The sequence below is a fragment of the Oreochromis niloticus genome, linkage group LG10 (genome assembly GCF_001858045.2).
Source record: "Oreochromis niloticus isolate F11D_XX linkage group LG10, O_niloticus_UMD_NMBU, whole genome shotgun sequence".
Lineage (NCBI taxonomy): Eukaryota > Metazoa > Chordata > Actinopteri > Cichliformes > Cichlidae > Oreochromis > Oreochromis niloticus.
The window spans coordinates 33,204,952-33,220,972 of NC_031975.2; the positions used below are offsets into that span (position 1 = coordinate 33,204,952).

General features: G+C 45.1%; 1 protein-coding gene across 3 annotated transcripts; it reads right to left on the minus strand.

The window, feature by feature from the left end:
- Positions 1-2,074: 2,074 nt before the first annotated feature.
- apbb3 (amyloid beta (A4) precursor protein-binding, family B, member 3) lies at positions 2,075-14,291 on the minus strand. 3 transcript variants are annotated; one of them, XM_019364145.2, is made up of 13 exons: positions 13,917-14,290; positions 9,256-9,419; positions 9,114-9,172; positions 8,501-8,549; positions 7,590-7,739; positions 5,396-5,523; positions 5,248-5,253; positions 4,986-5,100; positions 4,779-4,860; positions 4,601-4,684; positions 3,974-4,089; positions 3,715-3,894; positions 2,075-3,524 (listed from the first exon to the last, which is right to left on the minus strand). In XM_019364145.2, exons 1-13 carry the CDS (start codon positions 13,963-13,965, stop codon positions 3,264-3,266), a joined length of 1,443 nt encoding a protein of 480 aa, XP_019219690.1. In that variant the 5' UTR covers positions 13,966-14,290; the 3' UTR covers positions 2,075-3,263. The 3 variants fall into 3 exon arrangements, with proteins under 3 accessions (XP_019219690.1, XP_019219691.1, XP_019219692.1); XM_019364146.2 differs by having other exon boundaries at positions 2,829-3,524; positions 9,114-9,169; positions 13,917-14,291; XM_019364147.2 differs by lacking the exon at positions 5,248-5,253 and having other exon boundaries at positions 2,829-3,524; positions 13,917-14,291.
- Between the last annotated feature and the right edge of the window lie 1,730 nt (positions 14,292-16,021).

Below are 16,021 nucleotides of genomic sequence, written 5' to 3' on the forward strand. Positions count from 1 at the left end.
TTAAATCTGTTGTCACCTTTTTTGTCAGGAGTGGGGCGGGTGGAGGTTTGCCCGGTGCCACAGCCATCATGTCAGTGGGAGGATCCGGGAGTTTCTCTGTGAATGTCACATTCGCGTGGCAGCGCACTCGGTGCTTGCTCTGAAGTTTAGGGGGTTTTTCGCTGTAAAAAGAAGTTTTCTTCCCACGTAGAGTGAAGAGCGGACGCTAATGTTTGTGTCACTTTTTACAGAATCAAACTCAAAGTAAGGTCAGTCCTTCCACACTTTAAACGCTGCACGGTCGTATGCTCTCCCGCACTCCATATTATCCATTGTTGATCTGCACACGTCTGTTACCACGAACGTTGCACGCACTTATGTCATTGTCATGAGACAGTAACGCAGTAACGCAGCGTGCTTACGGGAAAGTAACAGTAATCTACTACTCGTTACTTGAAAAAAGTAATCTCATTACAGTAACGCGTTACTTGGTGATGGCACATGCCAACCTTTGACCTCTGTGGCTGCGAGTTTTGTGTCTTTCAGAGTAAAACTTGTGCAGCACTGTTGTACACAGGAAGTGATCTCAAAGATAAAAGAGGACAGACCTGGAGAGATGGCGGGGGCCGAGGGTCCCTCGGGGAAGTGAGGACAGTACGGCGGAGGCTCGGCGCTCATCCTGGAGGGACGGTCGGCTGATGGTGTCGCTGTAGGAGAGGAGAGCAGAGACACTGAGCCGCTGTCTGGGCGTGGATGCTGTGCTGACGCGTCTCGTGATTCAGAGTCAGGTCAGTGAATGCTGCCTCACAGCTCCATAATCCAATCTGCTCTCACAGACCTCCACCTCTCTGCCAACACTGTTTTTATTCACGCTCAGGATTGTTGGTGTCAGCTGAGCCTTATTTACCGTCTGCATAGCACAAAACTTCCAGCTGAGACACAAATAAGCTTTCAGATGTTTGAATGGGGACTCAGTGTTTCCCATAATTACTTAGTCGTCATTACTTTATTATCAGACAACTTTTAGCAGAAAGTTCATTTTAACCAAATAACCAGACTCCATTCACGAATCCTGCAATTTAAGGTTTTACAAGCTATCCTAAGAATTCCAAACTAATTAATTTTACACTTCTGGAATTTTACAGTTTCAAAGTGTCGTCTCTTCAGTTCGTCTCTGTTTAACCCGCCTCACTGCAAAAAAACGTCAGAATCCAGGAAACTTTGACCTCAGTCTGCTGCCCGCCTGTTAGAAACATGCAGTCATCACAGAGCCTTTAAACGTGTGGTTTTTAAATGGAGTCTGGTGTGACAGAATCTGAACTCACCTTCCAGCTGAAGACAAACTTCTGCTAAAGCATTGATTTTCTCTCCGGTGAGCTGACAGACGACTGACGGACTGAGGCGAGCTGACAGCTGTCAGAGGCAGAGGCGGTGAGGTCAGAGGTCTCCTCCTCCTGCTCCTCCTGCTCCTGCTCCACTGATGGTGGCTTCCTGTTTGTTTTTCCTGCAGGGTTTGGGCTCAGACTGGTTCACAGGAAGCCAAATAAAGTCTGCAGCTTTCAGGCGTCACCCTGGAAACAGCTTCAGAGATATCTGCTCATACAAACTGATCACTGATCAATAACATTCAGCCTCATCTCTTTATTTTTTTTGTTGATAATTTATCATCTTTGAACGTATTTGAATTTTTCAATATTTTTCATTTTCGGTTCTGTTTTTCTGTCATATTTACATTTATAATATTTTATTTTTCACTTTTTAAAATCGTTTTTAACTGTTTCTAGTTTTTATTATTTTGTTATTTGTTTTCTTTGTTTTACACAAACAATAATAATATCGATTTTTCTTTTCCATTATATGTGTTATTGTTTCATAGATAATAATGTTTTACATTTTTTATTAATAAGATTTATTATTTTATTAATATTTTTATTATTTGTATGATTTTTTGTGCTTACTTTTAAAATATTTATATTAATTATAAATGTTTTTTTACATTTTTATTTAATTTACTGTGTAAAAAATAAATACAATTTTTTTACATATAAATGTTATTTCTTTAAACAGCTGTTGCTCGAGTTTCATACCAGAAAAAAATGTTTTTATCAGTTTATTATTGGTTCATTTATACATGACATCATTGATCACTTTTACTGCAAAGAAACACAACGACAGTCTGTCAGACGCTCAGAAACTCAATCTTACCTAATAACAGTAAATACAGCACAGCTTCTATTTAAAGGTACGTCAGCCAATCAGGAAGCAGAAGGAGAGTCAGATGTCACTGTGGGCGTGGCATTTGTTTCAGTTCATGCCTGCATGCAAACTGCTGCTTTCAGCACAGGAAACAGGCCAGTTTATCTTCAGTCTGTTTCTCCAGCACGTGTTCGTCGCCCTCTGGTGGCCGAGTTAGTCAGTGCAGCTTTAAAACACGATGCCTAAATAATGAAGCTCAAAGCAGAACAAACAGACGTGTCTCTACAGTTATTGCTACGTGTCCTCTGTTTACAGGAAGTCTTCCTCCACCCAGGCTTTGGATGTGAAGCGGTCCTTTTTACTAACGTGGGCTGATTTTCACTGTTGCCCTTTGAGCCGATCGGCACCTCCTCTGCTCCTCCCTCGTTTGTGCTTGTAGTGGTGACAGACCCTGGAAAGCAGCACAGAGTTCAGATGAGGCTGTGGCAGTCACACACAGTGACTGATGATGTTACCTCTCAAATCAAACGCCTCACAGTTAATCTGATGATGGAAACTTGATCCAAATCCACTAAGAGGAGCAGATGTGACTCCGCCCCTCAAGGGGAGGAGCTGTGACGACAGGAAACAGGAAACAAGAAACAGAACTTCAGTTACGACTCATAACCTCGGTTCTATGTGCACAGATGGAGCTGAAGGGGTCAAAGGTCAGGGCTCAGCCTTGTTTATGGTGTGGATGGATGTTTTCAGCGATGAACCTGCTAGCCTTTAAACTTTTGGACGTGTTGGTGGAGGTTTTGATCGACTTTGATTGATAAATTCATCCTTCACTCATCCTGCTGATCACCTGCACCAACAGGAGAGGCTGAATCACAGCGACTGATTCAGGTGTGTTTGTGGTCCTTTGGCAAGCATCGTGTTCTGGAGTTGCTGGTGATGTCACTCAGCCAGGCGGACCACCAGAGCCCTATGTCCACAGAGTTCAGCCAATCAGAGGCCGGTCTGGAGGCCCAATGTGGTCAGGGGTAACATATCTGGAGAATCAGCGACCCTGACCCCTGTGGGCTCTGGTGGTCCCGCCTTCATCATTAGGACGTGGCGGCCTGTTTGTTGCGGAAAGTTTCAAAAAACGCCATCATGCCCTTCCTCACACTGCTGCTGCTGCCGCTACCCTTCGCCATCCTCTGCGCCATCACACTGGAGCTGCTGCTGCCATGGTGACGGGATGTGAGGGGAGGGAAGGCGGCGCCATCCATGGAGTTGGCCCGTTTCACCTTTGATGGGTTTGCACGCCATGATTTGGTCCTTGGGGGAGGAGTCTGAGCCACCAGACACTTCTGATACTGGACCTGAAGGAGCAACGGCAGCCAACAGAGGGCGCCACAGGAATGATTTATTCTTATGATCAATATTTATCCAATATATCAACAAACTCCTCAAACCAAAACTCTGTTCTTGGAGGTTAATCTGACTTTTCTCTTTGAAACAGACTGTAAGGAGTGTGAATCAGGTGATCAGTGTAATGTCAGCATCTCTCACCATGCACGCAGCCTGGACGGCCTCGGAGATGATCCCAGCGTCCGGTTCACACCAGAACACGTGACATTCGAACTGCTGCGTGCCGCCGTCCACGATCACTGCGAAGGTGTGGCTGTCGTGACCGACGCCCAGAAAGGTGAGGAAGCGTACCTGACACTCCCAGAAGGGCTCGTCGCCGTCCTGTCAGCATGAGAGGAGGAGGGTTAAACACAGCCATGATGACCTTTGACCTGAGGTCTATGTGCATCGAGGACTGTACCTCTCCTTTCCACAGAGACAGGACGTTATCGGTGACGTGGATCACCGTCGGCTCCCAGTCGTCTCGGTCTGTGGAGTTCATGATGCTTTCTATCGCTCGGTTCAACACCTCCATACCTGCGACACACATCAGCGACCTTTAACCTTTTAATCACACAATATACTCCATTAAGAAAACACTCCTCCTGGTTACACTAAACATTCACAGAGGGTTTTATTTCCACGGAGGCCCCTCCTGATCGGAGACCTCGACATCTGCGATCGTCCACGTCAGATGTTCTCTGTGGTGCTTCAGCCCTGTTTCAGGTCGCTCAGCTGATCCGTGCATTTCCAGGTTTCATGAGCAGGACTCACCTGGTCTCATGTTGTTACTTTGGAAGCGCTGAAAATGGGAGCCGTGTATAAAAATGATCCTAAATAATTAGAGCAGTATTTTGTTAAGTCGCTTGAATTAAAGCTAAAAGTCTGCATCATGGTTGTCTGAATGATGGCGGTGATGTGTCATTGTCCACCTCTATGTGCGTGCTGTACATGAGTGTATATCATGGTCCAAAGCACCAGTGTTTCCAGTGAATGCATATTAATGGTTGAGCTCAGCCCAGGTGTGACAGGTGTGTTTATGTCCTACCCATGGCTCGGGACACCGGCAGGTTGCCGATGTACTGGACCTCAAACTTCTGCACCTGCTGCCGCACTGCCTCCAGAAACTCCACTGAAACAACAGCAAGATCAGTAATCAGCCAAAATTAGTGCAGGACCAATCAGAGCGCAGCGTCTACACTAAGGACGCACACCAGGTGACTCACCTTGTCTCGGCAGGTCCTCAGGTGAGATGCTCTCCATGGTCAGGGAGCGGGACGGCCTCATCAGGGCCTTTTCAGACATCATCTAAACACAGAGTGTAGAGAAGTAAAAAACGCTGACCTCTGACCTCTCAGGTAAACCAGCTGACCCACAGCTGTAGTTGACCCTGAGCTGCAGGTGACCCTCAGATGTGGGTGACCTCCACTGACCTTTGAGCACATCTCATGCAGCGCTGTGGCGATGGCTTTGGCTGGAGCGTCGCAGCGAAACACGTGACACTTCAGCACACAGCTGTCCTTATCACCCGCCACGAAGGCAAAGTCCCTGAATGCACCACACACACACACACACACACACACACACACACACACACACACACACAGCGGACCGATCAGGTGGTGATCAGCAGCTGAACTCAATAAATGACCCTGACATGTGGAGGAGGCTGTGAGTGTAAGGGTAGTGGTTTACCTGTCCCTGCCCAGGTGTGAGGGGGGCGTGGCAAAGAAACACAGAGAGTTAGTGTAAACAAACCGAAGCATGCAGGAGCACAAACCAGGAGTTCATCTCAGCGAAGCACAAACAGGAAGCGGGGAAATACGGTCTCTGATTGGCTCACCTGCCATTGTTGCAGCCCACCCCCCAAACACGGATATTGATGATTGGCTGACAGTGCAGAGGGGTGTGGTCTAATGGGTCCAACAGGGTCAAGGTGTCTTTTTTCAGAACTAGCATCATCTCGCGGCCCTGCAGACAGACAGGTGGATGGACAGGTGCATCAAACCGCTGATAAACAGGTTCCACAGGACACACGTCAGGGGCGGATCTAGAAGGGTGGCATGGGGTGGCAAGTGCCACCCTAAAATGATCCCTTGCCACCCCAAGTGCCACCCCAGTTTTGCATATGACAGTGTTGTTTATTAAAATAAGATAGCATTAACAGTTTGAGCGTAGTTACAGTCAACAGTGAATATAAATGCTAAAACTGAATATATTGCATAGTGTCCCCCCCTCCACCATTAACAAATGGTTCAGCCCATAGCAGGAGCGGCTTTTTTCTTGTTTTCAGTAGCAAGCGATGCTTATGACTGTGCCAGGGCACATTTTGAACAACACCATGGGAATTTCGGATTTTACACAGGTGGTTGGATGTTACACTCTGGAAATGGAAGGAAGGTGAGTGTTATTAACCCTCTGTGGTCCACGGACACGCTGCACCTCCAAATCACATGACTGATGTAAGCTGACATAGCAACAAGCTGCAGCCACGCTGAGTCTCTATTTCAGCCCATATTGAAAGTTCGGACTTCAAAGTTTTTAAATTTTAATTACAGGCCAGTAAATCCAGAGTTATGATAATATATATAAGCCACGCTTTTTTCTAAATACTGTCGTCACGTTTTTGTGTGTGTGTTTTAAGCGTTTTCTAAGGACAGCGCGAAAACAGTAAAGAAAGGAAAGAAAGCCACCTCTTTCCTATCGGTGGAAAAATGCACCATGTCGACCAATTTAAAAAAAAGTCAACACGTGGGATTTGGTTGTTTAGGAAGAGGGGAGAGTTTTGGGAGTGACGGTAACGGCAGCGAGACAGAGCGAGCGAGTGAGAGAGAGGGAGCGAGAGAGTTTTTAGATGTGGCAGATTTGTGACGTTTAGTGTGGAGTGTATACTTAGTGTGTTGTGTTGTCTTGTGTAGTTGTTCTGTTGTGTAGTCGTTGTTTTGTTTTGTGTGTCAGTGAAGGCACTAATAAATGTCACAAAGGCACATTTGCAACGTAAACACTGTCACTAAGTAGAAAACCAGCGGAGTGATACACCTGCTGTTGTCAGGCCTGCAGGTTTATCCCTGTGCTGCTCTCCTCTGTCTTTTGGTGGACAAACTTTTTTTACTGGCACACATCATCTGTGGGGCATCTTATTGCGACACCTGATTGTTCTCTCACTTTAGTTTTAGTAATATTTTTAAATGGTTGTACAAAATGAAAAAAAAAAACGGCAGGTGTATTGGCTGCATTTTTAGATAAATAGTTGTATATGTTTACAAAATGTACAATTTATATTTGCATTTCAAGTTATAAAAATTTACTTTTTTTACAGTAAAAAAAATACTACTAGGATTTTAAGTTCTTTGTGTGATTTCAGATCAGTAGTACTAATGCAGTATGTCAGTGAAAAAAAAAAAAACTAAATTCAGTTGAGCTGAAAAGATACCAAACAAGGCAAAGGGGGAAAAAATAAAATGAAACAATCTGAGGGGGAAATACAAACGTAAACTCAAAAGGAGTCAAAAATGTCTGGTTGTATTTCAGACCTCAGTAGGTTAATCCAACAAATCATGAAAAATTAGGTTTAAATTTTTGTTCATGACAGTGCAGATTTCTGACATTTTGTGTAATTTAAGCTGTAACAATGTGACTGTTTTCTAACAAAAAACAGTGAAACTTAAGTTAGACTTGTGTTTGTAAATGAACCGCCCCATGTTGTGTAGCTTTCTGGATTTTATACTTATTGGGCTCCATATTTATTTATTATACAGGCTATACAGTACATAAGATCAAAACTCACATGTTTTATGTAACTAAAGTGTGTAATTATGTGGGCTACAGACAATAATTAAGTTATAGACTATATTTATATGAAAAACGTGTATACTTACTGCATTTGAATCATTTTAACCATATGTAACCACCTGCATATGTGTTTGGGGGAAAAAAGGGCTTTGATTTTGCCACCCTAAGAAAATTTCTCTAGATCCGCCCCTGATACATGTGCACTTCCTGCATCCTGCCACAGGAGGGCAGCAGAGGTGTCTCACCTCCCCCCAGGCACCCAGCCGGTCTCTCTGCTCGGGGCTGCTGCAGTGAGACAGCTGCTGGATGACGTTACTAACAGCGAGGCTGCTGCGACCAGGAGAAAGGTCCTCCTCCTCCACCTGCAGCCAGCCGAGGGAGCGCACGGCAAAACACTGGACATGTAGAGGGGGAGACAGGTGGAGGGGAGAGAGGTGGAGGGGAGACAGGTGGAGGGAGAGACAGGTGGAGGGGGAGAGATGTGGAGGGGGAGACAGGTGGAGAGGGAGACAGGTGGAGGGGGAGAGATGTGGAGGGGGAGACAGGTGGAGGGGGAGAGGTGGAGGGGGAGACAGGTGGAGAGTGAGACGGAGGGGAGACAGGTGGAGGGGGAGACAGGTGGAGGGAGAGACAGGTGGAGAGGGAGACGGAGAGGGAGACAGGTGGAGGGGAGCGATGTGGAGGGGGAGAGATGTGGAGGGGGAGACAGGTGGAGGGGGAGACATGTAGAGGGGGAGACAGGTGGAGGGGGAGAGGTGGAGGGGGAGACGGGTGGAGACAGACAGTAGGTTTTTTGTTTGACAAACAGAAACCAGGACATGGAGGCAGAGAGATTAAATCAGATTAATGCTCAATAAAACTGTGGTCGAGAGACATAGACACAAACAAAGAGAGAGAGAGAGAGATTAGTGCAGATTAGAGCACCAGAATAGATCCTGGACCAACGAGGACCTCTCATTTCTGTGTTCAACACTTTGTTCCAGAAACCTTTCCATCATTTTCATCATGTTCACACAGGAAGTCAAATGTGCCCTTAATTTATTACCTGTGTAAATGAACAATAACCACAGGGGGCGCTGTGGCCCCAGTCAGAGTTAAAGTGAGAGAGTTTTTATTTATTTGACAGAATCAGGTATTATTAATGTTGCTGTCTCACCTTGGAGTCGGGGTCGTGGTTGGTGAGGTCATCTTCATGCCACGAAGACCTGAGAAACAAAAACAGTATCACCTGCACAGGTGCAGAGTGCAAACAGCAGGTCCTCATGATTACAAGGATCAGCGTGTCCTCATAAGTCTGCAGAACTACAGTGAGGACCAGGGTCGGGGTCCAGGACACACCTGTGGGGATGTTTGTAACCAGTGGGGACAGCTGTGACGGGACTTCAGCTGTACGAGGACGTGTTTACACTGTGAGGACATGTGTCCACTGTGAGGACGTGTGTCCACTGTGAGGATGTGTGTCCACTGTGAGGACGTGTTTACACTGTGAGGACATGTGTCCACTGTGAGGACGTGTGTCCACTGTGAGGATGTGTTTACACTGTGAGGACATGTGTCCACTGTGAGGACGTGTTTACACTGTGAGGACATGTGTCCACTGTGAGGACGTGTTTACACTGTGAGGACATGTGTCCACTGTGAGGATGTGTGTCCACTGTGAGGACAGTTTAGTCATCACTCTTTAAAGGACAGCTGAGTGTCCTGGACCTGGACACCTTTAAGCTGTCATGGTGGGAACACATCACCCATACTGCACATGTATGTGTTACCTGCCCTCAGGTGGACCTTCTGTCTCCTCGTTGGAGCTCTGCTGTCCAGCCTCCTCCTGCTGAGACACCACAGAAGAAGAAAAGCCTGAGGTGACCGGGTCACTCTGAGCAGGTTTACTGGAGCAGGTCTGCTTCTTCTCACCTGGGCATCGAGCAGCTGCGGTGTCCCTGTAAGACGGGGATGTTGCCACTGGGTGGCGCCGGTGGGAACGTGCCAGTAGTACGTTCCCGTGGAGTCTTTGATGGTTCTCCAGCCGGAGGGAAGGTCTGGGTCCAGCAGCAGGTTCTGGTCTGTCCAGATGTTGTCTGCAGGGACACAAAACAGGTAAATGTGAACAGTTTAAAAGATGGAGCAAGCTTCTGTCTCTGAGAACATGGGCGGGGCTTTAACCTGCATTCAATCTGATGGCCAACAGTGGGCGATGTGTGTGGTTCATATTCTGTTTGTGAGTCGCTCATTTCAGTCACACGTGTGATAGACTGGAGCATCGACAGGAGTACGTTCATTGGCTGACAAACTGTGATCGACTGATTAGCCAATGAATGTGCGCCTTCACATTTAGACCCTTTTGTATTGTCTATATCAGTAAATATTTTTAACAGCGCCCCCTGCTGGTCACAGCAGTGGATGTAGCTGGCGACCTCAGCCAGCTACATCGGATCGTCAAAGCAGCTGCCAACATCATCGGAACATCTCTCCCTCTGCTGCATCTTTCACAAACGCTGCATCAGTCAGGCCTCCTACATCGTGTGTGACCCCTCACACCGACTCTTTTCTCCTCCCATCCGGCAGACGCTATCGCAGCAGTGGGGCCCGATCCTCCAGACTGCGGGACAGCTTTTTCCCACAAGCCATCAGACTGCTGAACTCACCACAAGCTCCCCCACTCCCCCCACCACACACACCCACACAAATTGTAAACTGACTCTATTGGACTCCACAGACCACTGCTGGATGCTGCTCTATGGACAATCCTGCTCATGATGATCACTTTATTTCACACTGTAAACTGTAAAGCTGCTACGTTGGTCATCTGTGGTGGCCTCAGCCATCTTCTATGGTGTGGTCTGCTGGGGCGGCAGCATCTCTGCTGGAGACAGGAAGAGACTGAACAGGCTGATCCGAAGGGCCAGCTCTGTTCTAGGATGCCCTCTGGACCCAGTGGAGGTGGTGAGTGACAGGAGAATGGCGGCTAAGCTGTCATCCCTGTTGGACAACATCTCCCACCCCATGCAGGAGACTCTGACAGCACTGAGCAGCTCCTTCAGTGGCTGCGGCACCCACGGTGTGGGACGGAGAGATTTCGCAGGTCTTTCCTCCCCACTGCTGTCAGACTCCACAACAAAGACTTTTGCAGCTGATCAAACCCTCACATGTGCAATAAGACTGCTATATGTGCAATTCTTTCTCTGACAAAGTTGTACTTTTGTATTTTCTTACTCAGTTCTATATAGTATTTGTATTCTATTTTATTCTATTGTTTATATTATTTTATTTTATTTTATTGCATCCCAGTGTTTTCTAATTTCTGCTACATAACTTTGCACTTTTGCTGTAACAAAACAAATTTCCCACCTGTGGGACTAATAAAGGTCATCTTATCTTTACCTTTATCTTTTAAACCACTTCAAAGTCACTTTAAATCTCAATTGTAAATTTTAGACTGTTATTAACCCTTTTACCTCAAAGTGTACATTTACTCCCCTTACCTCAGTCTCAGAGTGATTATATGTTTATTCTTCTTATTCGTACTCTTCCTATATGTTGTTCTTTTGCACTGTATGGAAGTGGAGCCTCGTCGTCTCGTCTCTACATACTGAACTGTCCACTGCAGAGATGACAATAAAGTTTACTTTGAGTTTGAAAACCCTCGTTGAAGATTTTACAAAATCCTAAATATTCTTAAATTATTTTAGTCTTCTGTTTAAACCAACTAGCACCAAGCAACAATGTACCCCATGATGATGATGATGATGATGATGAGTGTTACTCCATCCATAAATGTGAGTCAGGGTTCAAATAAAGCACTAGCCAAAGTAATCCCATTACTGCACTCATCTCTAATCGTGTTGTCAAACTTCTTTCAGATGTGAAAATGTTCAAACTGCTTGATGTGCAGAGTTCAGACAAACTGTTCATGCAGTCAAACATTGGTTTTGTGTGCAGCTCTGTCTGAAACGTGCTGCATTCACTGTCAGCTCCAGCTTTGAGTTCACAAACTGTGCTCAGACATCCATCACCTCACAGCTCAGAGACACCACCCAGCTGCTTTAAAGCACCGCTCTGCCCATCATCAGATCAGGTATCGATCCCGGGACATCAGCAATGCCGTCTCGTCTTCTGCAGGTTTACGTCTGCTGCAGAGGACACGTCCATGCACACTCAGCCAGCGCTGACACATCACAACTGGATCTGTTCACTTTTAAAGTGACGGCACTTATAATCATTTTAAATTCAATAAAGTGAGCTGTTGCACTTATGTATAGATACATTTACCAGCTCACATTTAATGAAAGTATCCTTTTAAAGGCAGCTGAGTGCTCTGTGATTGGCTGCTCTCTGCACTGAGTCACCGATGTTCAGATGTGCGTCCGTGGATCTGAAACTCAGACGTTTTCTCAGGCAGATTCTGAACGAGCTGTTTCTCTGGTTCCCTGCAGGGTCCTGGGTTATTCTGTATGTTTCTATGAGCTGTCCCCCGAGCATGGACACGTCCACCACCCTGTGTCCTTCAGTCCTCCTGCTCTGCTAACACACTGCTGACTCTGAGCTCTGAATGTTCCTGTTTTATTCCTGATATATCTGTAAAAACTACAACAGGAGAGGCTGACGGTGATCGGAGGTCAGACTGCGTTAGAGGAAGAGAGGAAACCAGAGAAGCTGTGAATAATTAATAAGTGCTCCGAGACACGAGACGCTGAATGGGCTGATTAAAAGACAACGATACGCTCAGCCTGAGACGGGGAGGCGGGGCCATGCTGCTGACCAGCAGAGCTACAGCCTGAAACGTTCCCACAGCAGCCCAGAGCGCTGATTGTGTTAGATTTCACTCCATAACTTACCTGACAACAGTTACCTGTGATTGTGAGTTTATACACAGATTCAAATGATTCAGAAGTCGACACAGACAAATGAGACGCTTACATTCAGTCACATGGGGCGGGGAATTTCATATTCCTGATATATAATCACACGTGTTTCAGATTAAGATTAAAGTTTAAAGTCACGCTCATCCAAACCTTTATTTTAGTCTATTTCCCCAAACAGAGAGAGAGACGCCTGCTGAGCATGAACTCAGTCTAAAGGTTTGTCTCATAAATGTTCATGTTGAAGCTGAACGTTGAGCTTCTGCTGGTTCAGGTCTGATGGAAGGACTGAGACACCAACAACAACGAATAAGATAAGAATATAAGAAATACTTTGATTATCTCGTGTTTGGGAAGTTTCCTTTACAACAACAACAACAACAATAATAATAATAATAATAATAATGCATTTTATTAAATTACTTTATTTCTGTATTTATGTTTCATCTGTTTTGAGGAATCAGCAGAGAGACTCCATCTGTTGGTCAAAGTTACAAATTTTTGTTATTTTTTGTTTTCTTTTTGTTTGTTTTTTTAAGAAAAAATCAGCCTTTGCTTTTTTTAATTCATTTTCTAATCTGTATTTGGAATATTATTTTGTACATGTGTAACCTCACTGTTTTAAATGGTATGAATAATAGAAATGGAACTAATAGTTCAACACTTTATATTTAATGAATTCATATATATGAGAAATGATGGCAGCTCTGGGTCTAATCCAGCCCTGGATACAAACAGCTGACTTCACAGGCTGTGACCTGAGCGTCCTGTGTACCGACTGCAGCGGAGCTTTAGCTCATAATGACCCTTTTAAAGACATCAGAGTGATGGAGGACAAACACCACCGTCCTTCTTTAGACTTTGTTGTGTCCCTCTGTGTTTTCCTGTCCCTCTCTAAAATGTTTTGGGGCCTAATGAGGACCCCGGAGTGTGTCCTCGTCTGTCCAGCCAATGAGTGTGCCCGAACGCCAGAAGGTCAGTCAGTTAGTTAGTAAAGCTAACAAAAAAGGTTGCATTAACAATAAAAACACTGAAGACTATTTCTGCTTATTTTGTTACTTTTCCTCCAATCAGCACTCATGTGTTGGTTAGCTGGAAGACTTAAAGTGAGCATTTAGGTTATATACCCAAAATGCTTCACTCAGTGTAGTCACATACCTACACAAACAAACTCTAGAGCCGTGCTGTGAATCCACTTTAGCAGGCTAGGGCTAACACATGGTATCATGCTAACAGACCCCAAACAACAACAACAACAACAACAAATGTTCTTAAATATCTGTGAACCTTTGTTCCCCATCTCTGCGTCCAGCAATATTTATATTTATATTTATCAATTTGACAGCTTAACTTTGACTACAGTGATGGCTGTGCTGACAGATGTTATCTGCTGCAGCTGGATAATCCACGTTGACAATAACTGTGTGAAAGGTGCACTTGCTGGCTACATACATGATGTACTAATACAGACTGAAGCTAAAGCTCAAAGGTTCAATCATGACAACATGCTAACACGATGAACATAAGCTAACAAGTTTAGAATCATGGGTCTGTGTCAGAGCAGTGAAGTTAAAAGGTCAGAGGTCATTAGATTATGCTAACAGGCTGCAGCTGCAGTGTTTTATTTTTGTGGACAAACATGTTAGCCGGTCCTGGTTAGGCAGCAGCATCACCAGGACCCCTGTTTGCATGTATGTGTGATTGTGTGTGTCTTACCATCATAGTTGACTATAATGATGGCCAACATGTAATCCTTGCCCATCATGGCTCCGCCCTCCAATACGTGTGTTCCAATCAGCTGATCACCAACACACACATACACACACACACACACACACACACAGGCCCAGAGGACGGTTGTTAAAGTCTCCTCCTGTTCGCCTCTCTCTCTCTCTCTGTCTGTCTGTCTTTCTCAGTGTCTCTCGTTCCTCCGGCCGTCGCTCTCTCCGACGACACCATCAGTCTTCTTCTTCTCCTCCTTTGTGCTTGCCCAGCGTTTGTCTCTCCCTCTCTCTCCCTCCTCTCTGCCTGATAAAGGATGCTGTTTGTCCTCCTCTCCTCCCTGTCCTCCCTCTCCCTGACTCTCCTCCTCCTGCTGATGTCATCACTCCCCTCCCTCGCCTATCTCACCCTTCACTGTAAAAAACTCAGTGTTATTACTGTGGTTTCAATTTCTGGTAAACAGTCAACTCGAGGCACTTCATATTGTAAGGTAGACCCTACAATAATACATACAAAGAAAAACCCAACAATCATATGACCCCCTATGAGCGAGTGTTTTGGCGACAGTGGGAAGGAAAAACTCCCTTTTAACAGGAAGAAACCTCCGGCAGAACCAGGCTCAGGGAGGGGTGGGGCCATCTGCTGCGACCGGTTGGGGTGAGAGAAGGAAGACAGGATGAAGACATGCTGTGGAAGAGAGACAGAGATTAATACTCCTCCACGTATGGCAGGAAGTCATCCGTGCCTCAGATTTGGCGGTCTGATTCTCATTCCCACTGCTTCACACTCGGCTGCAAACCGTTCCAGTGCGAGCTGGAGGCCATCACTCGATGAAGCCAACAGAACCACATTTTTTACAAAAAAACAAAGAAGAGACTCTGAGACCACCCAGTGAAGCCTTCAGCCACTTGGCTACACCTAGAAGTTTTGTCCATAAACGTTATGAAGAGAATCGATGACAGAGGGCAGCCCTGGCTGAGTCCAACACCCACTGGAAACCAGTCTGACTTATTGCTGACTATGCGGACCAAGCTCCTGTAACGGTTGTATAAGGATGGAATGGCCTGTTTCAGAGACAGGGATGATAAATATGAAGTAGTATAAGTATCTCTGTCTGGTTTTAGACATCCCGCAGTTAATGTCATCAGTGCAGCTGACAGAGGTCAGATCATCTGCACGGAACCGCAGGAGATGTTGTGGTTCTTTATGATTGTACCAAGTGGGAATATGTAGAAGTTAAAGAGCAGTGGACCGAGGACAGAACCCTGAGGAACCCCTGACTGGAGTGTGATTACTGCTAACTGAAACACTTTGACCATTAGATATGGTGACAGGCAGTTCATTTTGTTTGTTTTCAAATCATTTGCTGAGAAATGAAAGATTATAAATTATTAATTATCAGTGGCTCTACGAGCTGTGACACAGATGTGACAGGTTGGTGGGGTCGAGTACAGAGACTGTAACCGATGAGGAACTTCAGGTAAGAAAGTTTAAAAATGGTCTTGTGGAGTTGAACCTCTATTTCCTGGATCAAAGTTTGCGTCACTAACAGGAGCACACTACACGGTTATTAGTTTGACTTTCACAATAAAATACTCCAGAGATCAACTAATGACTGCATCCAGGTTCATTGGTTTGTTTACAGTCTCGCTCTCTCTTTTTTCAGGCTCACTGCGTGTCTCACTACGTCATCATATCTGTGACACAGCGGCCACGTGTCCCGGAAATGTTTGTAATGCTGGGAGTTCGTGAAGCTCGAGAAATTTCAAAATACAAAACCAATTCCTTTTCAAAGAAAAGCCTCAACATTAAACGTAAGAACATGTTTAAACGCAACACTATAATCGTTTATTTTATTTTCTAGCTTCTGGGCTTTTACTAACATTTATAAATTATTAACTCTAAAAAATCATCTTGGTTCTTTGTTTGTTTATCATAATCAGAAAAATGTTTTTGTATCATATATACATATATATTTACTCACTTAAGTAACTCAGTTATTGTATAATATTATTGTTAAATGTTATATTTTATTATTTTATCATAGGTTATTATTTTATATGCATCTATTTATTTTATTCCAATAACTCAGTGGTGAC